The 21617-nt window shown below is 47.2% G+C and overlaps 1 protein-coding gene across 2 annotated transcripts; it reads left to right on the top strand.

The window, feature by feature from the left end:
• The first annotated feature begins 62 nt into the window (after positions 1–62).
• On the top strand, positions 63–7296 carry RDM1 (RAD52 motif containing 1). Of its 2 annotated transcripts, XM_084300893.1 has the most exons (8): positions 63–159; positions 1033–1212; positions 1598–1720; positions 2230–2392; positions 2972–3070; positions 4598–4686; positions 6153–6285; positions 7159–7296. In XM_084300893.1, exons 1-7 carry the CDS (start codon positions 73–75, stop codon positions 6252–6254), a joined length of 843 nt encoding a protein of 280 aa, XP_084157019.1. In that variant the 5' UTR covers positions 63–72; the 3' UTR covers positions 6255–6285; positions 7159–7296. The 2 variants fall into 2 exon arrangements, with proteins under 2 accessions (XP_084157019.1, XP_084157018.1); XM_084300892.1 differs by lacking the exon at positions 7159–7296 and having other exon boundaries at positions 6153–6847.
• Positions 7297–21617: the final 14321 nt, after the last annotated feature.

Below are 21617 nucleotides of genomic sequence, written 5' to 3'. Positions count from 1 at the left end.
CGAGGAGGCGGCGGGGAGCGGGGCGGGCCGGGGCCGGGGGCCGGGCCCTGGGCGGCGGGGAGGGCTCCGGCCATGGCCGAGGTGCTGGCGTTCAGGGTGCCCGCGGGGAGCGCCCACACGCTGCTGGTCTGGGGGCTGGAGCCGGCGCCGGGCCTGGAGGTGAGGCTGGGCCTGGGGCTGGGGCCGGGACCGGGACCCCCGCGGGTCCCCCCGGGGCTGGGGAGCGAGGCCGGGACCCCCCACGGGTCCCCCCGGCGCTGGGGAGCAGGATCGGGACCCCCCGGGCCTCCCCCCGGGGCTGGGGAGCGGGGTCGGGACCCCCTGGGTTCCCCCGAGGTTTGGGAGCGGGGTCGGACTCCGTAGAGGGCTCTCCCTACACAGACCTAAGGCCCCAGTCCCCCATCAGCACTTGGCCACTTCTCCCATTATCTTCCCTGTGTGCTAATACACTTTTTAACACCACCACCCCTTCTTTTTTTTTTTTTTTTAAATCATGTTTTAATTCCCTTGAGGCACTTAGGGCAACTGCAAGGAGGGTGGCAGGCTGCCGCAGGGCGATTTCTGCCCCTGTAGTCTGCAAAGCAAAACTAGGAGACTAAAATGTCCAAGAGCTGAAACAAAATCCCTTTAGCCTGCAAAATACTGTGCTAGTGTTTAACTGGAAGTCTCAACAAAACAGCGTGGCCACATAAAGCAGGATGGAAGAGAGTAAGAAGCAGTCAGGGATGAGGATAACCCACGGGACTGGAAACACCACGTCTGTCTGCTCTCCTCCTGGGTCAGAGGCTGGAAGATACTGTTCATGAGACACCGGGGTCAGGGTCCCATCAGGCTGAGCTTGTTTTTATGGGGAAAGCCTCATCTCCAGTCTTGCTGCTTATTCCAGGGTTCATTGCCATTATACAGAGGGAACAGTAATGAAATATTCCTTGTTTTCTAGGTAACTAGGTCCTGTCTCTGTCAGGGTTGCTTGTTCCCTGGAGTACCAGTGGATGTTCTTCAAAAGACCCTTTTTTTCTCATTTTTCCTCAGCATTCCCTGTTTTCAGTGTTTTCAAAATTTGGGCTGCTGTACTCCGTGCGAGCACACAGAAACGCTGCTGTGGCAGGGCCTGGGTATTACGCCATCATCAAGTTTTACTCAGACAGAGATGCCAGCAGAGCCCAGCGTGCATGCAATGGGCAGAGGCTGTTCCAGAAATCTCCCTTGAAGGTAAGCAAGGCCACGGGTGAGCCACTTACAGCACTCAGTACTGCAACTTCCAACAGTAGGGTAGAATCACAGAAAATATTTTTTGTTCTCAGTGATGTTCCCTGTGCCTTTCATCAAAGGTTGGCTGACTTTTTGCTGCATGCCTTGTAGTCATGACATCACCTGCCACTGGCTCCCAGGTAGCACTTAAGGAGAAAAATGCCAGCATCTCTCTGTTTGTGCACCCTGTTCCTGGGTAAACAATATTTCATGCATATCAGATATACTTGTGCTGTTAGGAAATAGGTAATGTACGTATATCTCTCCCAGAGCCATCAATGGTGTGTCCACAGTGGAAACCTTGCAAGCAGAGCCTTGCTAACCATATTTCTTCTTTCCTGAACAGGTTTGTGTTTGCACCAAGCAGAAGGGACTTCAGCAACAAGTCCTTGCTCTCAACAGCAACAAGTGCCAGGAATTGGCCAACCACTACCTTGGCTTTAATGGCTGGTCCAGTCGCATTATCACAGTAAGGGGCCCTTTATATTCATTCACCATCTTTCCCCTTTCTCTTTCCATCCCCTATTCTGAATTAGAGCTGTTGGTGGAATAAACAGAATTGTCCTCAAATCAGCAAATAGTGAAGACAGCTACAGGAGCTGCAGCTTGGGTTTTGCGGTTTTTATGAAAGCTTAGGGACAAAAGATTGCTGTGGGTGAGGGCATTGGCTGAGCTTCTGTTTATACAAATGGGGGCATCAGGTTTTCATGCGAGTGTAATTAAAGTAGTGCCAGGGCTTGTCTTCGCATGCTGAAAGTGTGTGAGTTGTCTGAGACTCCAGAAGATGGGGACTATGAGCCATTTCTAAAATAGGATCAAAACAGTAAGCATCCCTGTTCTGCCTCCACCATGTGCTACCTACCACCTTGGAGTCACACACTTTGCAGAGAAGGTCTGTACTATGCAAGCAAAGGCCTACGTGGTCACAATACCCCTTCCTATTCCATCTTAATTAATTATTTGTGGTCTTCCCAACAGCTGCAGAATGTATCAGGCTTTGATGATGAGAATGGGGACCTGGGAAAGATATTACAGAAGCGATCTGTGAAATACCTGGGTGCTGTGGAAGTGACACTGCCCAACCATGGGGTATGCACCAGGGGAGTTGGCCTCGGCGAGGCAGACATTGAAAACAGTGAAGGTATATTTTGCATGCAGATAAAAGTTTCTTCTAGCACCTTTCACAAACACTGTTCAATCTTGTTTCCACAGTTTGTGGATCTGATGTAGTATATGAATTTAGCTGGAGACAAGGATATGTGCAGGGACTTGTGCACTGCTGTGTTGCTGTACAGAAAGGGATTCCAAGGATGCCTCTTCCCTCCCAGTGTCATGTCAGGAACACTTACCTCCCCTGTAGGTTCTCATCCTCTCACCTGTAAGGCTATTCATTCCCCACCATGATCACTCCTGATGTAGCCATACTATATGATTCTAAAGAAATTTTGTGTCTGTGACGCAGCTCTGATGTCAGCTGGGCTCCCCATTGCCAGCTGCCCTGGGCAGGATCCTGACCCAGGGCTGAGGACTGTGTGCTGCTTAGGGTTGACCCATGAAGGCTTTGTGAAGGTACTGCCACACAGCCAACAACTAACAAAATAAAAGCAGCTTTCTTACCAGATCCATAAAGCTGTGTTTGCTTTCATTTGCTAGTGCAATGCAGCTGGTGTGCTTCATATGCAGATTTTCATCTTAATAACATGCTGTTTGTTTGGTATAGATCCTCTTGAGTTTGTCACAGCCACAAGAAGAGTTCAGAAACTCGCAGTTGGGAAAGCTTTGTCTAGCGCCTTTCAGAAGATACTCCTTGTAGTTTTAGGTAAGGCCTATTTTTGTATTAAACACTGGGGTGTTTAAACTAATGATATGACTTCCATGATAATTGATGTGAATTCTCAGGATTCACTGTATGTAGGGTCTCAGAATTAAACTTGTGTTGTGGTCTTCACTGATGTAACGCTGAAGAGTAGTTTCACCATATAAGCTATGTGAGTGAAAGGAGATGGATTTTTTTTTATGATAAAGACACTGAAACTGTTTCAAAAAATGCAAATGCTTGAAGTATAAACCCTGGCTTTATGCTTAAGCCAGGGTCTAAGGTAGAGCTTATTAGCACAGTATGTGTGCATGCTGAATGGGGATGTGAAGAATTTCTAGTTCCAGGGGTAATGTGAACTGAATTGCAGAGCTTTGCACACTTGTGACCTGGTTCCAAACCAGTCAGGTGCTATCAATGGTCCCTGCCCCACTGTTGTGTTCAGTGCTGCATATTTGGGCCTGCTCTCTCCTTTGTGTTTTTTAAATCATAGAAGCTGGCTCTATGTATAGACAGAAACTGCTAGATCTGCTTCTTCTGGGTTCCAGGTCTTGTGCTTTCTGAGCTTTTAGATGACACCTGTTTATGTGGGATCTGAGTACTTTAGTCTGTAATGCATTTAACTTCAGGACAAACTCTCATGTAATCAGGTCAGTGCCACTATCCTCACTTCACAGAGCAGGGACTTTGTCAGTAAACACCATCTCATGCTGTGGTACTGATACAGCAAACCATTTGAGCAGGAACTTAAATTCTGTTGAATTCAGCAGGATTTATATAATCTGCCAGCATCCTTCCCTGGATTCTTTAAGGTATTCCTTAGAAAGGTGAGTATTTAGGTGTTTTGCAGTGCTTCCTGCCTTTCGGTCCATCACATACACAAAGACCGGTAATTAATATGCTCCATCTTCTCCACAGATTTCTGCTTCCTTACTTTCAGTTTCCAATCCATTTAGTCAGAGCCTTTCAGTTTTTTGCAGAGTAGACAGGCAGGCAAGTCAGAGAAGGAAGCAGTTCTGCAGATCCACAACGCATTACACAATGCAGTAACTAGCACTCTTTTCCTCTGTACCTCATAATTACCATGACAAAACCTTCAGCTCTTTCCTTCCTCAACTCTCAGAACTCCAGCACTCCTGGAAGTGGCACCGCCCAATCCTGCTTACACAGAAGCTTGCTTGACAGTAGAAAGATCAAACCCTTTATTTCTGAGTCCAGGCATGGCAGCAGGAATCAGAAGCTCTGTCCACATCTGTAGTAATGCTGCAGCCCATAAGCACTTCTTAAACCATTACCAAGAGATTAATTTTTTACAGTGAAACAGTTATATTACTTAAGAAAATAAAGTAGAGCCCCACATTATGCTAAGGGACAATAAAATGACCTGTTCCTTGCACACTCATTCAGAGCAGCCAACCACTCTGAAAGCATTATGAGGTAGAATTGTCCCATTTGGAGCTGAGGGTAGGTTTATTGTCATTATGCACACTAACCATATCTCTGGCTGTTTATTTTGTGTGCTTGTTTCAGAGAATGGTAAAGTGGCTGTGGAGTACAACCACACTCAAGAGGAGCCCACAGACTCCTTAACAGAAGAGGAACTGAAGGGGCTTGTTCAGGTAAGACCAGCAGATGTTTAGCTTTTGCATAGTATCTGTATCTAGAGATCAGAGAGATACAGCTATCAACTGTTACAACCATTCACATCCTCTTTTTATGCAATTACCTCTTTCAAATTTCAGAAAGTAATCACATCTGGGAATTGTATAACAGCACACTAAGGTTATAAAACTCCTACTCTCCCAGGCAACTCTGTGTAGAAATGCATGTATATTTTAGCACAGGAATCATATAGTCACAGAATGTTTACGATTGGAGGGACCTTGAAAGATCATTTAGTCCAGTCCCCCTCTTGGAGCGGGAAAGTAAGCAGTTAGGCTACAGGACTGTTAAAGGGCAGGTTAATAAGTCTGACACATGACAGTGCCAAAGCCTGCTCTTCATAGAATCTGTGAAAGTGAAAATCCCAGTAAAGTTACAGTAGGTTAGATCAAATGATTTTTTAATAAGTTCTTTAATAAATACAACTACCTATCTAGAAATCTCCTTTGTGAACTTATATTTACCCCAGGGAAAGATAGCTAAAAGCTTTGGTGAAATCCTTGCAGGTAATTGTGGGATCTGTTAGCATGCACCAAACAAAAATACCCAGGTATAACAGTAAAACTTTAATAATCATGCACAGTGAGATGAGTTCTGAATGCTAGCTTTTTCATACAACCAGTCCTGAGCAGATTTTTATCTCCCTTCATTTGAAAAATGCTATTTACCAGTTGGTGCTCTTTTGAAAGCAAGCATCAGTCTCACGTGGTGCATCAGCGACACATACAGCACAGTGTCAAACTCCTCCTGCAGTTTGCATGAAGGAAGTGTCTAATTAGCCTTGTGACACATTTGATGACACTGAGTCACCTAGTGTCCACGGGCAGAACTGTCTTCCTTTCTTACTGAAAAGTAACTAAAATATGAGGTATTTTTGTGTGTGAAGTAACTAATGTCTACCCCATCTGTTTTTTTCAGTTGAGATTATTCAATTTCTGTAATTTTGTTCTCTCTCTGCATTTTCCTCTGTATTGCCTCTTCTATCTGACTTCTTTTAAACCCACAGAGAAATGTCCTAACATGCAGTGACCATAAAAGAAGTGTGCAGAGAAAACCCGCTGCTTCCCTAACCCCTGTTTGAATAAGAGTCATGCCTCACTTCTGCAGCCACCTCACTTTCCTGGTGGTGGTGTGGGGGAGTTAATTCATCTCTCTCTCTGCAAGGCACCTACCAGGCTGATGAGGCTAGCTTACAGACAGGAATTTGGAGGGACTTGCTAGGGAGGAGAGCTTCTGGGTGTCATTTTTGGTTCATTTTATTGTGATGCTGCTCAGTATTTCCAAAACAGAAATGTTCCTGAATTTGTAAATTTTATGGAGGCCATCTTTTATACATGGTAAAAATACATTGTGTTTCTAGGTGCAGACATAAGAAGCAAAAATTTGTAGAGAAAGAAATTTACTCTTGGATTTCTCTCCCCAGGTCAATGAATTGCCCTTGGAACAGTTTGACCTCGAAGAAGAAGTTTTTTCCGATCTGAGTTTTGATGATGAGTTCCCTAGCTGGGGGATGCCATCTAATTAGTGCAGGTCTCTCTTCAGATCATTTCCAAAAGGTCTGTAGCGTTTGATTAGCAATGAAAGTCTAAAGCTGTGCAATGATGTATGCCTCATCTCCAATGTTTTATTTTTCTCCAAATACAGAACAGCAAAAGAAATGGGCAATAAACTTACTGTTACTAAAATTAAGCCCAAAAATGTATGCTGTTTCTGGAGAGGAAGTGATTTCCTGTCAGCTTATCCAGGTCAACTATATCTGGAAGCCAGCTTACCTGCACAGTTATTATTTAGACAGCAAAACAGATGTGCATAGCACTTACAGAAAAATAAAATGAACAAGACCTCGCTGCAAGAGCCTGCAGCTCAGGTTAGCTCTGATCTGCAGGAGAAAGTCAGAGGCAGGGAGAGATGTCTTACCAGCAGGAGTAGATCTGGTACTTACACATCTGTGCACAGGCACAGAAAAAAAATACTTCTCTAGGTGAAATTTCACTTAAAGAGATAAGCCTAACTCCTGTGTTGATGTATTGAACCAAGCAGTTGGGACCTTACTACAATTTAAAGCAGATTCTTTTTAACTTAGAACACATGTTTTTTATTAAATTGAGAAAAATCTTATTTTGTATTTCTGTTCGTGTGATACATGAATTTTTGAGGCAGCATATTCAGTGGGAAGGTACATTGAGCTCCCAAGCTCACAAGGGCATGTGGTGGGAGAGGGAATGCGTATTTGATAACAAACCCCTGCTCAGATTTTTTGCCTTCTGTCTTTGGTAAAAAGACAACTGAAGAATGGGAAAGCTCAGGGAAGACCCATGAAAATGACTGCAGGTCTGGAGTACAAATCTTGAAATGAGAAGAGTGTGGCATATTTATTTAACAAAAATAAATAAATAAATAAATAAATAAATAAAAGTGATTTAATCCAGGACTACATGGCTCTGCAAGGAGAAGACACCCGATACTGGTTGAGTTTTTTAACCTGGAAGGCAAAGGTGAAACAAGATCCAGTGGCTGGGAGCTGAATTTAGAAAAATTGAAATGGGAAGTAAGATGCAACGTTTTACAAGTGGAAATAATTAAGCATGAGAGCAGACCTCGGAGGGATGTGGTAAAACCTCCATCATGGCAAGTTCTCAGGAGATCATATTTATAAAATGAAACACTGGCTGCAAATTACCCAGCTTCCTCTTTCTTATTCACATTGGAAATACTTGTTGATGATGTGAAATTAAAGCCCCATTGCTCTGTTTCCTATCAGCAAGTTTTATAACTCATCTTTTGAGTGGAAGTAGTGAGAGCCTGGTGGAAGGGCCCCCTCCCAGTGCAGGCGTCCTGTGGTGGTGGGGTCAGCCTTCCTCACGGGAATGCCAGATACACAGTAAAATCTCTCAACATGCTCCTTTTTAGGGGCAGGACATCCCACAGCAGGGAGAAAGAAAAAAAAAAAAAAAAGAAAAAAAAGAAATAACCAAAACCTCCACTGTGAGCCATGAAGTGAGGTGAGGCAAGGCCTGCACAGGCCCCAGGCCCGTGGCCTGGTTGCCCGGCGACCCCGGCTGGGCCTGCGCCAGCGCCATGGGCCTGCCCCAGCCCCACTGCCCGCTCCTCCTCCTGGCACTGCTGCTGGCGGCAGCCCCGGGCCAGGGGCAGCCCAGGGGCTTCTGCCCGGCCTCCTGCCACTGCCACCGGCGGCTGCTGAACTGCAGCTGGGCCTCCCTGGCTGGGGTGCCCTGGGCCACCCGCCGCTGGGCCTTCTCCATCCTGTGAGTACCACGGGGCAGGGCTGGAAGCGCCGCTCCCCCACGTCCAGGTCAGACCCCTCAATTGGACCTTCCTCGGTGTTTTATCCCCGCTGACCCCTGCCTGGTAGTGAGCTAAGGCAGGGTGCCAGCTGAAATCCACCCACCCAGACCCTGTACTGGCCTCGCCACAGGGGACACCCAACAGAGGGCCAGCCGCAGGTGGTGGTGGTTTCCAAGAGTTTGTGTGGAAATTTGAAGGGGTGAAGCTGGGCTATGTGGTTTTGAGTCTCCAGGCCAACTCTGCCCTACCTTAGCAGCCAAATTTGCAGGGGAGCGGGTTTTCCAGTTGCATACCTAACCTTCCAGGACCCCTCTGTCTTCCAAAGAAGCAGTGAGATTTATGGAATGGAAAAAGAGGACTTTATAGATAGTGTTATAAAAGTCTTGACTGAAATCCCTGAGAATTGTGCTACAGGGAAGGAGCAGCTCTGACACAGGGCACAGGGTGTGTGTTTGCAAGTTGTCATTTTGAAGACCTTTTATATACAGCACACTAGTAATGGTAGTGATGTGCCAACCATTTCTTTGCAGAGATTTCACTGGCAACTCTATTTCTTCCATTGAAAAGCAAGTATGGAGAGAATACCCATGGGCTGAGTACTTGTAAGTATTCTCTAGCATTTTAAATGTCAGGGGTTCAGATATTTTCAAGCCAGCCAGTCTGTTTTTTGAGCCAAGAGTATGAAGAGCACAAGCACCCACACAAACAATTTCCATGTGAATTCAAAGCTGAGCTGCTCACCAAGGAGGGGCATAGAAGCCCCTGTGCTTCCTGGAATGGCAAGAAATGCTGTGAGCTGTGATCCTTGTGGGAAAGTCTAATGGCCTTCATCCTATGGGACCATCCCTGTGCCTATTTAATCAATGATCACATTACAGTTAGCTTCAGCAGCTCAGGAAAAAGCACGTGTTCCTCAGATGTGTGGCAATGACCCCCATAGTGACTCAAAGAGGTCTTTTAGTATAGCTGTTGCAGGATATTTTCCTTTGAAAATATTATTTCCTCCTGAGGTAGCAGTAAATGTCTGTTTATCTCATTCCAGAGTTCTCCAGGACAATGATCTGAGGGCAGTGAAGAGGCATTCGCTGGAGGGTTTGCTCCTGCTGAAGCACCTGTATGTACCAGTTCTGTCCTCTTCCTGGCAGGCAGAAAGGCCCTGACCAGCACACTGCTGGAGGAGACAGTGGCTCACCCTCTCATTGGGCCCCTGTTGCTCTTCCCACCCCACAAAAGTGTGCTTTGCTCCTCCCCTGTTTCAGGCAACATTCACAGCAAAATTCACAGGGTGTCTCAGTGCTGCAATAGTGGCCAGTGGGATGATGCACATAGAGATGTGGTGCAGCTTTAATTTCCCCAAGCCCAACAAAGATGAGGAGGCTGCTCCCCTTTCCCACAGGACTTTGGTTGACTTGTAGACAACCTCAGTGTAACCATGGCCTCCCACAGCCTGGAAGATTGCCTCTGACTTTTTTTATCTGAGGACCAATTTTTTGAGGGGTGACAGTCACGTAGAACAAGGCAAAACCCATATATGCCTTGTTTCTGCTAAGCTTTGGATGGAAAGATATTTGCTGCAGTGAAGACAGAACCCCATATTGTTGGTCACTCTTGGGATGGTCTCTCTGTTTGCTTACTGTATTCATGAAATTCCCCTGGCTGCCTATGTCCCTTCCTGTGCTGAAATTCCAGACAGACTGAGGTTGGGAGGTCTCTGCTACAGCCTCCTGCTCACAGTAGGGCTGACCTCCAAGGTTGCTCAAGGCTGTATCCAGCTGAGTCCCCTCTTTTCTTGGAGGAGAAACAAATGTGAATCTAAGACCACACAATGTCACATGAATTTGCAACAAGTACTCTCACGCTGTCTGGAAGGGAGCAGTGGAGTACTAAGTTTTGTTCTTCTTAAAGTTCAGATTTTTACATACATGTATTTTGGGTTTGCCTGTAGGGTACATGCAAAGGAAGAGTGAGATAAGAGCAGCAAAATCTTGTCCTGTTCTCTGCTTTTTACTTGGTCACTGTCATCCTCTCTTTTCTCAGACTACTTGGAAAAGGCTAAAAGCCAGAAATAAATCCACCTATGGAGGCTCAGAGCATTAGTGCCCAGAGCCCACATTTCCTGAGCCTTACAGGACATGTGGATTCACTCAGTTCTCAATACAAATCTCATCTTGAATTAAAAATTACTACTGGTGTAAAAAAGTTGACAGCAAGGGAAGCCCTGGCTTGGAGTTGGCTCATGAGGGTCATGTTTTGGACCCTGCTTGTCTGACTATTACTAGAATAGCTGAAATGAGGGATGTGTCCCAAAAAAAATCTGTGTTGCTCACATCTGTAGATCATTGCAACTATCTCAGCTCCACTGTCATCTGCATTTCTAGTGTCATTTATAGAGTGTGGCCCTTACATGCTAGCATTTTTTCCCACAAAAAGAGAGGTTTCGTATTTTCTAATACTTACATTGGCTTGGAAAGAGGCATATACTGGGTGGTCTTGGCCTTTCTGGAGCAGCTCCTGCAGTGAGGCAGCCCCAGGGCTGCATGTAGGCCTTGTCTCAGTTCTGTGGAATGAGTGGAAAACTAGGTAGTGTCCCTCCGTGTGTGTTCTTAGCAGGTACTGGTGCCCCACATCTTAGAAAAGAAGGATCCAAAAACTTAAAAGCAGAAAGCATGTTCTGCAGGATGTGGTTTACAGGCTAAATCGGTCAGGTTGGGAACAAACAGGCTTCCAGCCACATTCCCTTTCCACAAGGCTGTAAACTGAACTCTCTGAAACACTTCTGAGATCACATGTGCCAAGACCTTCTTCCCACCTGCTCTGCCTTCCCCACTGCTGGGCTCTTGCTGGAGCTGCCTCCTCAGAGGTCCAGGTCCCATGGATGAGAGCTGCAGTTGCTTGCTGATGCTCTTCCTCAACACTCTCCAGGAGTGAGGCCATGTCCTACAGAAGAAACCTTGTGCATTCATCTCCTCTAATTTTAGACGCTTAATAATTGCCTAGGATTAAGCTAATTGTTCAGGCTCTCATTCTCCATGGAGAGGAACAAGCACTTCCCATTCTCCCAAATGATCTGAGGAACCTGTCTGAGGCAGGGATGAATCACTCCCCAGAAGCATTTCTCTCTCGCTGTTTACTGCAGAACAAGCCTGGGCAGGGCTTGTAGGAGATTAAGAGAAAAGCAACCATTTGTTGTCACACATGTATTTAACCAAGCCATCTCGGAGCCCCAGAAGAGTGTTCAGACACTCTTTTGTCTGTCACCAGCAAGCAAAGCCCTGATGGCACCCCAGGATGGCAGGCTGAATCTCTGTGGCACATCCAGAGGGTCACATGTTGCTGTGGTCCATGCAAATGCTTCCTCAGTTGCTAAATTGTGCCTGTCTACAGATTATTTTCTGCTATCATTGGAGAACAATCAAGTCCTGAAATAATTCTTGTGGGATCAATGTTAGAAAAAAATTGCTGAGACGAAAGCCACCTCCAGTCATGAGGGTTATCACAGGTTACACACCACCGCAAGCTAGTGTCAGATATAAACACTGTGAAATCAGAGCCATGTGACATATATGCTGCCAGTGTCATAGCAAGGGAAAGTAAATACAACAGTGAAAATGTAACCAACATTTCATGTTCTAATTTTAACAGGGATTTATCCTGCAATAAAATCCTGTCGATTGAAGAACATGCTTTTGAGCCACTTCCTTTCTTGCAGCTTATGTGAGTTGTAAAAATTTCTTTCTAGTGTATTTGCTGAAGTCTGTTGGCATTTATAACCCTTTATGTGCTAGAAAATGTTCCTATTATTTTTAAAATAATGTCTAAACTTCTTCTGCGTAAAGAATAGATGAGCTAGAGGTAGAGAGATCAATGCAGATGGCTGGATGACCCACAACAGGATGAGAGATCAGTGTGGTTGTCCAAATGCAGCCATAATAGGAGCCATTTCTTGAAGGTTTACTGTATCCTGGAACACAAATAGATTAAGCACATGTGCAGTTCATTTCCTCTCCTTCACAGGTTAAAAGAATGAGAAAGTGGCAGTTTCCTCCCTATTCTACCTTGGATTTGCATATTTCCTACAAATCAATACCACTCCACTCCAGCTTCCTGTAGGACAGAACAGATTCATTTCTGCAATCTCCTTTTCCTCCAGAAACCTCCGTGGAAATCTCATCATGCAGATCCAGAATGGCACTTTCCAGGCATGGCATGGGATGCAGTTTTTACAGAATCTGTAAGTATAATGAGGACTGAAGGTAGATGGAGTGGGTCTCTGCAGTGACAGTGGAAAGAACAGATTTGCTGTCTGTAAAGAGCTGAATCCTGCTTTAGATGTTATCCAGGGTCCACCAGGAGTCTGCATTCCGAAAGCCACTTTTTCTGGCCTGCTCCTCTTCTCTGGGGCTTCCTCAAACCAACACTGGGTTCAAACAGCTGTGGAGGGAGCCCAGGGAGATGGATAAGTAAGAAATGCTGGTGGGAAGGGAGAAGAGGCAGGGAAATGAGGGGTCTGGGATGTGACCTGGATTTCAAGTCAGAAATTTCACTTTGAGTATTTGCATTTAAAAATAAAGGTGATCATAAACATCCACAAAAGGGGTGGGGTTTTTGTTCTTTTGGTGTCTAAGAACTATGGCTTAACCCATAGTTCTATCAAGAAGCCCTTCCAAGGATATGATCACTGTTTCCATACGGACCCAAAGAAAGGTGGGGCATTTTGACCACTGAGGGTTCATATACATAAAGAAAAGGCCACAGTCTCCCTGCTCTCCTGAAAACTGCAATACTTCTCACGTGATATACCAAATAAGGCAGGAGAATAAATGATGAATAGCAATTCCCATAGGGCTAGGCCGCAGCTTTGTCTGGCTGGGTGGAGTAACAGAGTAAAAGTTTATGGACACTGGAAATGTAAGAAAATATGGAAAGTAAAAGTCCAAAATAACATCAAAGTCCTGGTTAAGGGAAGCAAAGAGAAGGCGTGAGCTGAAGAGGAAAGAAAGAGATGTTGTATTTTCCAGAAGAAACACTTCTGGGCCTTTTTGCTCTTTTAGCTGGAGATAATCAGGACCTGCTGTATTGTGTGAATCAGACCATCAGCATCTGTTCCTGTCTGTTGCCTTCATCCCAGGCCCTTCCTCACACATGTAGTACTGAGCCAATTTTTTATCTTCAGGCTGAAATTTCCTATGTTTGTTCTCCACTTGAAAGGAAATTCTTTGGGGAGGTTTGAGTAAAAGTTGTTCAGCCAAATCCACATCTGCCATCCATAAAAGTGGGCTGGATCCTTATCAACCATAAACCTCTTTACACCAGTCACACAGTGTAGAAGAGCCTGGAAAGGGGATTTCAGTATAATTCAGCATCAGATCCAACACACACAACTCTCTTTGGGCCTCTCTGATATTTAAAAGGCAGAAATTTGAAGTCTGGCAAAAAGGAAAAATACCCTGATCACAGAAATGCTTTGCAATGATCTAGTGGAAACTCACTTTGATTTAGCTGTGTTTATACAGTTCAGGAACCACTGGGATTTTTTCTCTATAGTAAATGTTTTAACCATTTCCCAATTCTCCAGTGCCTACTGCACAGTCAAGCTTGGTTTTACAGACTTCTGTGTCTCTGTATGTTAGAGGACATGTGGACGTATGGACATGCTTTCCCCATGTGCCCTTGCACATGCAGCTCACGTCCTTCCCATCACCCAGTCACAGTGGCTTGTTTTTTGCAGGATCCTAAGCCATAACCCCCTGTCTGTTATCAATGACACGTCATTCTTTCAGCTGCCTTCAGTCAAATATCTGTAAGTATTGACTCATTTTTATCAGATTAATATAGATCTTTTTCTCTCTGGAGTGCCCTGCTGTCAGGAAAGTGGAGATCTGGTAGAAAATCTATTCTCCCAGCCTGACTCTGCTAGAGGCACAAATAACTGGCACCAGCAGAGCCTGGCAAAGGCCAAGCAGTTCTGCTCCGCCCCCAGCACAGACCTAGATGCAAAGTAACCAAGTTGCTGGGACACAAACTGGAAAAGACAAAACACCAGCCAGGCCTGGGGCTGTGGAGTGGCCTGAAGGGTCTGCGATGTAGAGCTTAGGGATATGGTTTAGTGGGGACTGTTAGCGTTAGGTCAGAGGTTGGACTCGATGATCTTGAGGTCTCTTCCAACCTAGAAATTCTGTGATTCTGTGATTCTGTGAATGCCCCCACACCTGCCTGTGTGCTGAGCGGCTCCCAGTAACCAGGACAGTCGTGCCAGCAGTCCTGAGCTCCTGCCCACCCCATGTCCTGAGCCTGCTGCCTTGACACAGCTCAGGGCAGGTGATGCTCTGTGTTGATCATGATTCACACCATCCTATGGCTCTTACTCATATTTCCATGACTTCAGGGAGGAAAGTGCCTGTGCTTTTTGCAGAGGTCCTTCCTGTTCACAGCCCCGGTATCCCACAGATACCCTTAGCTATCTGCTCAGCACATTTTCCCCTTTCACTGGTATAATCTCTCTTTGCAAGATCAAACATCATCTTGGGCAAGAAGAATTTCTTAAGCAAGGGAGAAGGACTGGATTTGCACCCAGGACAGCAGTAGGAGGGCTTTGAGATGGGGAATCTTTCCTGTTTACATCAGGCTCCCCTGAAGTCTGCAGGACCCACTCCTGCTTCAGGCCCTATGTCAAAGGAGCATGTCAAAGCAGAAAAGCAATGGGGTTTTGAATTACTTCTGTCCGATTAGCAGAAGTGGATCCCTCTGAGAACACCAGAGTCATCAGGGACCTGGGCTTGTTCTCGGAACAGAGTTTCCATAAAGTGGCTTATAAATGTAATGTGTTTTTTCAAATCCTTTCAGAGACCTGAGTGCAACACAAGTGACTCAGCTGACATTACTCACACTCCTCCTGACAACAGTCCACTTGGAAAAGCTGTGAGTATGCAGAGACTTGGTCCCAGCTGCCAGCAGATTGCAATTGCTGAAATAAGGGGTCTGAATGGGAGACAAATCAGCTTACTGCTAAATCAGAACACCCCCACCTTCTACACATACACACACAAGCCTAAGGTTTGGCGTTTACTTTTGAGAACTCCTAAACTCACCTGCTAAGTGTCAGAATTTCACTATTTAGGTGACATGTTCCATGTTTTTCAAAGGGAAATTTTAAGTCACGGTGGGGTGTGTTTCTGTTTCAAATTGCATTTTGGGAATGGTTCCATTTTCAAAGGTAAAATGAACATTCTGATCAGAGAAACCTATCAAAACCTCATTTAGAAATCTGGAGCACTTATTTGTCCAGTGGGATTTGGGGTTTGGGGGGAAGTTTTCCAGAGCTGTAGAAGAAATCCAAGCAAAACTGAGCACTATCTGTGTGTTACCTGAGCTAGACTCATAGATATGGATTGAGAAGCTGGGGTTTTCTCCAGTAACCTCTTATCTTTAGCAAACTGCCCAGTGATACAGCCTGCTGCCTCTGCCAGGAGAAACACACCACTGAAACCCCATGCAGGACCGTCCAGTTCCACTGTGAGGATCTGTGCACCACCAGCACTCCCCAGTGCGGTAGGTTTGCTCATGATTTATGCCACTGTTGAGGTAGGCTTGTCAAATCTGCTCTAGCTTTAGAAGATGCTGTAGCAAGGCCCCATTTTGTGGGTTCCCAGCCTGTGCTGGCCACCCCGATGGCAGCAGCCTAGCTTGGTGATTCCTGGCCAGTCCCAGGGACACTAAAACTGGGTGGATGCTGTGTGGCTCACTGAGCACAGCTCAAGGAATTTCATCTAAGCAAGGCCTTTAATCAGCCCACAGGCCAGTGCAGGCAGCTCAGGTGAGACCTGGGAGACCTCAGACTGTGCTTCCTCAGCCACAGGCACAAAAATTTCCCTTTTCAGAACAATACTTGGAAAAAAAACAAGGGTTGAAAAGTTACTAGCGATTACACATATCTTTTGTGTCAAATAATATCTTGAGAAGAAATAGCTTGCAAGGCTAAACAAACACATGAGCTTCCAATCCACACAGCGCATCTAGCCAAGTAAATCATGTGTGCCCAGTACTATTCCCAAGCACTGGAAGACACATAAACCCCCCAAGTTTTCCCTGAAAACCTCCTGAGCCTTTCCAGTGGCACCATACCTTGGCTAGTCACAGCTCAGCAGTGACGGCAGTGCCAGACACGGCATTGGCATGGCCAGAGGGTCCTGTAGAGTTCAGATCACGCTGGCTGGGTGGGACATGCTGAGCTGGACCTCAAACCTGCCCCCATGCTGGGAGCCCCAGGAACCATAACCGAGCATGGGTGCCCCTAGGCAGGCTCTGCTGAAACCTCAGGTAATTCATGGTGTGCTAGAGGGGGGCCAGGACACTCAGGCTCCAAAAACTGCTTGGAGAACCTGAGAATATTGCTAGATACGTCTGCCCTCTGTAGAAGAGGGAGCAGTAACTCTGATCTCCTTTGCAGGGCACTATGTGAACACCAGGCATTGTCTTGCTAGTCTGTGCAGAGTGAGCACTGCCCTGCTCAATCTTTGCTCAGGGTAAATATCATCCTATTCAAAGCAGAGACAAGCTAGACTTCTGCAAATAGATACAGCAATATTTCCAAGGTCCCCAGGTAACTCATTTTCTAACTGGATGTAGACAAGTGAGCCTAACCTCATTGCACATCTAGGGAAAACAGGCCACTTAATCCATTTAGGGCTTGACACCCAAAGATGCTTTAATTTCCTATCAGTTTAACAGGAAAAAAGGGTGAAATACCTTTGTGATCTGTAAATATTCTTGACCATGTCACCCTGCCTCTAGCATTAAGCTACCTGCAAAGCAGGTTTAGAGATAAGGTTGTGTTTGCAGCCTCAGTGTAGGACTCTTGGAAAGACTTATACTAGCTGCAGACTCAGCATGTTCCCTTTGCATGCCAGGGCAGGCACTCTCCTGGACTTTTTGCATCACTCTGGGTCAAATGTCCACATCTTCCACTTCTTCTAGGGCTGGTTGAAGGGAACTGCATCCATCTGCAGAGAATCAGCTCTCCATTGTCAGGGACTTGCTCTGACTGCAGCCCCATCACTGCTTTGGGGAACTAGACAATAACCCGGTGGCACTTTAACGGGAAATATCCCGGGCTTTCCTGTCTGCAGGGAGAAGGGCTAGTTGGGATAACCGAGCAGGGGCAAACACCGTGTCTTTGGGTATTCTGCTTTCCAGGCTCACTCCTAGTTAAAAAAATTTACAGTGACTTTAGCAACTCAACGCTGACTCGTATCAAGCTATGGAAAACTCTCCCACAGAAAACCCATTCCCCCAGGATGTTTCACATTGATCCAAACAGAGCCCTGGGAGACACCAGAAAAAACATCTATCTCTTCTGCCCCGATGAGATAATCTGATTGATTTAACAAGACTTTTCCCATCTGTAACACTTCCACCATTCAGTTCACACACTCCTTTGTCTTAAAGACAAGCTCCTGCTGTTCAGGGTAAACCTTTGACCCTGCATTTTGGCAGAAAGTTTCTCGTGGCTCAGGAGTCACTGATCTGCTCTCTTGGTGTTCAGCAGCTCACACAGATTCTCTGGCAGAGGCACAAGCAGAAGTAATGAAAGCAGTCCAATCCAGAAAACCAACCACCAGCACGGTGTTAAGCCTCAAGCCCAAGGAGCCTTCATTTGAAGACCAAGAAACTGCAACACTTGCAGTTGTCCTGCACCCAGCTGGCACTGACAGTGATCTCAGTAACCCAAATGATCACATTTCCAGAACAAACTCATATTCCCCTCAGCACCTCTCCAGGCAGGAAGGCAAAAACAGTAAGGAGCTGATGCTGCACAGCATTCAGCACATGGACTGGACCAGTGAAAGTGATAAGAGAAAACTCTATTTCCTAGCAAAAGCACTAGTGGCTGAGCTCAAGAAGAAGTTGCACATGGTTAAAAGTGTCGTGACTGTGGAAAACACCATCTCACACCTGCCAACACCTGCCATGTACGAGATCTCAGAGCAAGAGACAGCCTCAGGCTGGGTGCAAAAGCTGCATGACTTAGATTTGAACCATGCACCATTAAACCCCCAGGAAGTAGCTGGGAGGTTAAACCCCACCAACAACATCTCTGTCCTCAGACATCACAAAAGATCCATACTTCCTTCAAAACATTCCCTTCCACTCTCCCCAGCAGAGGCTTCTCATTTGTCTGGGTCTTCTGAGATACAAAATTACCCCTATGCTGTGGAACAGACCAAGAAAACTCATTATGTGGAGGATGCAGAAGATGTAAAGGAAACATCATCTCCAAGGCAGGGCTATGTCTGGGCTTACAAAAAGCACAAGCAGCAGGATAGCCCATGTCTGAATAAAAATAATCAGCTTTTCTACAATGTGTTTCATGATGTGAATCCAGAAGAAGAGCCCACACCAACAAAAAGTAAAGAAGAACAGAGAGAAAACACGAAACAACCTTTTTCCTCTAATCTGTCAGTTAACAAGAGTCGCCCCGCTGCAAGCAGCATGCTGAAGAACATGGCTGAAAACAAGGGCTCCTCTGTGGGTGAGAATTTCCTGGGCACCCATCAGACCACAGAAACACAGTGGAAGCTTCCAAAGGAAGGATTCGATTCCCTCATTAAACGAAGAAGCTCAGACAGCCCGGACAACACACTGGTTCAAGGAGACCTCTTTGAAATCAAGGTCAAGCATCACCTACACTTGCTGGTCCCAGACAAAGCCCTGCGGACGTTCATCGCCCAGGTGGCGCGAGCCCTGAGGATGGACTGCAGCCTGCCTGATGTCCAGCTGTCCTGTGCGAAGATGATGTCAAAGACAGGGCTGCTCGTAAAGCTGCTCAGCAAGAGGCCAGCTGGGCAGGGAGCCTCCTCTCGCACGGGCTGGTGTCTCCTGCAAGGGAACATCTCCACCGGCGTGGCCCAGGCTGGTGCAGCAGGCAGGAAACTCGCAGGGAAGGTAGGGCAGATGTGGGGTATTGCTGGATGTGATCCTTCTGGGCAGTGGGAATGGAAGGAGTAACAGTCTCTCCCTCCCCGATTTTCTCTCTTTTTGTCCAAGTGGAAAGCAGAGCACAGCTCTGGCAAGAAGCTTCTGTTGGCGATATCGGTGTCCCTCATCATCACGATTAATCTCACAGTGATTTGTCTCATCGAGGTGAGCAGATAACTCATGAGGTGGGCAACTGGCAGTCAAGCCTTGCGGTCAGAGCATGTGGGCTGGGGTGGTGCCTCCCTGCACAGTCTGTGAGAGCCAGGGTGCCAATGTGGGTGTCTGTGGACATCCTGGATGGTGCAGGAGGTGTTTACCCGCACCGTACAGCTCTGGGGGCATCCTGGCATCCTTCACGACCTGTCCAGATCTCAGCTCTGAGCTTTGCTTTCTCAGCTTCTTTGAGGGGGCTCCCTGTCATCGCGGCCTCTCCCATCAGTCCCTCCTTGAGTTTTATGCCACAGCCCCTGCCCTGCGCCACCCTGGCCCTATAGAATCTCCTACCAGGCTCTTCTGACCCTGCCCTGCTCTCCTGCTGGTGCTGATTGCTTTCATCCACGCAATGATTCCCATGCTTCCTTCACTCTTGCCAAAGCCAAGTACTTGTGCAAGGTTCAATTGCTCTGCATGGGTCAGAGCAGTGCCAGGGACAGACAGGGGTGAAGGCCCAGCATGACCACAGGTATCAGACTCCTTCACAGGTGCTTCTCCCTGGAAAAAGCTTTTATTTCTTTAAAAGCCTACCTACATGTTTAAGATCGGCTTTGAACAGAAGGGGAGTACCCTGTAAAGCACTGCACAGATAAGAAAGGCAGACATAAACATTTCTGAGATTAGGAGAGCTCTGGGAGTTCAGGTCATTCCTAAGGCAGAGAGTGGGGAGGCAGGAAGGGAGGATGGGCTCTTTCTAAAAAATGTGGCTGCTGGCACAGGCTTGCACATGTATATAACACTCTTGGTTTAAGGAACAACCTTTTGGCCTCCCTTGTTTTGCAGAGCGTGACGAGAAAATCCTGATGTTACGAGTCTCTCTCTCTCTCTCCTTGACCAGGTTTGCTCCCAAAAACCTGCAGCTGCTTCCCAACCGCAAACCACCAGTAAATCACGACTAAGATGGTAATTACTCCCTCCTCCATGCCACTGCTGTGCCACAAACAGTCCTTTCTCTGAACAGCACCTAACCCCAGGGCCCCCAGCATGCAGGCACTGGTTACGGAAGACTCACCAGCTGAGTGGAGGTGTTTAAAACATACCGTTTTTTAGGAGACCCAGAAAAGGGACCCCAAAGCGTGAGTAATCAGCACAGCTGTACACTCTGGGCCAGCACCTCCGCAGACACCCAGGCAGCACAAGGCAGCAGGCTGATGCTTCACCCTGGGTGTGGGTTTCTTGGCCCAGGGCTCCTGCCAGGCCCTGTGTCCCCGTGGCTCACCCAGCCCCAGCCCGACTGAGCCCCCCGGTCACGATCACACCTCGCTGCTCTGAGTGATGGCAGCGCTGCCGTATTGCCCCCCGCCCCTCTCCCTGCAGAGTTGTTCCTGTGCTCTCTAGATGCCGTCAGATCCGAAACTGGAACAGCCCTGGGTGCTTTCTGGGGCTGTTAAGGTCAGCCAAAACTTCACCCTGTGTGGAGAGAGGCTCCTGCCCTGGCAAGGCTGCAGGGCAAGGTGACTTCTTGAGGTGAGAGATGATGCACACAAGCCTTTCTCCTCCCGCTTCCTTCCATGCACTGGATCCGGACGTTTTGAGCACTGTAAATGCCAGTTGCCTGACTCTACATGCTGCCATTACCAGCTTCCTTCAGTTTTTATCCTGTTGTGTTTTTTTTGTTTGTTTTTTGTTTTTTTTTTTTTTTTTCAGGTTCTTTCAGAAACTCCTGCCGCTTAGATGGCGCAAGAACAAGTATGACATTAGAGGGCAGGTAAGGGCCGAGACTGGTTGAGGTGTGCCCCTCTGCCTGCTGGCTGCCCACCGTACAGAAACGATGCCTTCCCTGGTGCTTTCCAGGGCTCTCACGGATCGGATCGGAATAAAACCAAACCACAGTGGCTTATAGACCTCTACAAACCTCTTGATGACCAACTGAAGAAGTCCTTAATTGAGCTGTATGATGAAGAGTCCTCCGAGGAGGAGATTTTTGGCAAGCCTGAGCTAGAGTAAGTGGGGACGGTGCCTGCGTTTGTTTCTTGTTCTGGCGCAGAGCTGCAACGCTTCCCTTCGCTGCCTTGCCGTTATTTCAGCAGGATGTCCACAGCACCTGAGAAGGGCCATGATCTCGTGGAAATGCAGCTGCCTGGAGACCTGACGCCTCCACCTCGCAACCCTGCTGCACCCCAAAACCCCCTCTCCGCCCAGAAGGACGCGCTGGGAGGACACGTGCCAGGGGTGCCCTCGAGCCTGGCCCAGCAGGACAGGAGCAGAGGGGCTGCGAGGGACGGGGAGCCCCCCTAGGGCTCCGGTGGCGGCAGCACTGCGGCACCAGGCACTGAGAGCCACCCTCCGCCTGCGGGCACGCAGCCGGCCCCGCTGCCAGGCGGTGCGAGGCCACCGAGGCCTCTTCTGTGGCAGCCAGCAGAGGCCGGGCGCTTCGTTCCAGGAAGGACTCGGG

Source organism: Netta rufina, assembly GCF_964035555.1.
Source record: "Netta rufina genome assembly, chromosome: 24".
Taxonomy (NCBI): domain Eukaryota; kingdom Metazoa; phylum Chordata; class Aves; order Anseriformes; family Anatidae; genus Netta; species Netta rufina.
This window is presented reverse-complemented; position numbering and strand designations above follow the sequence as displayed.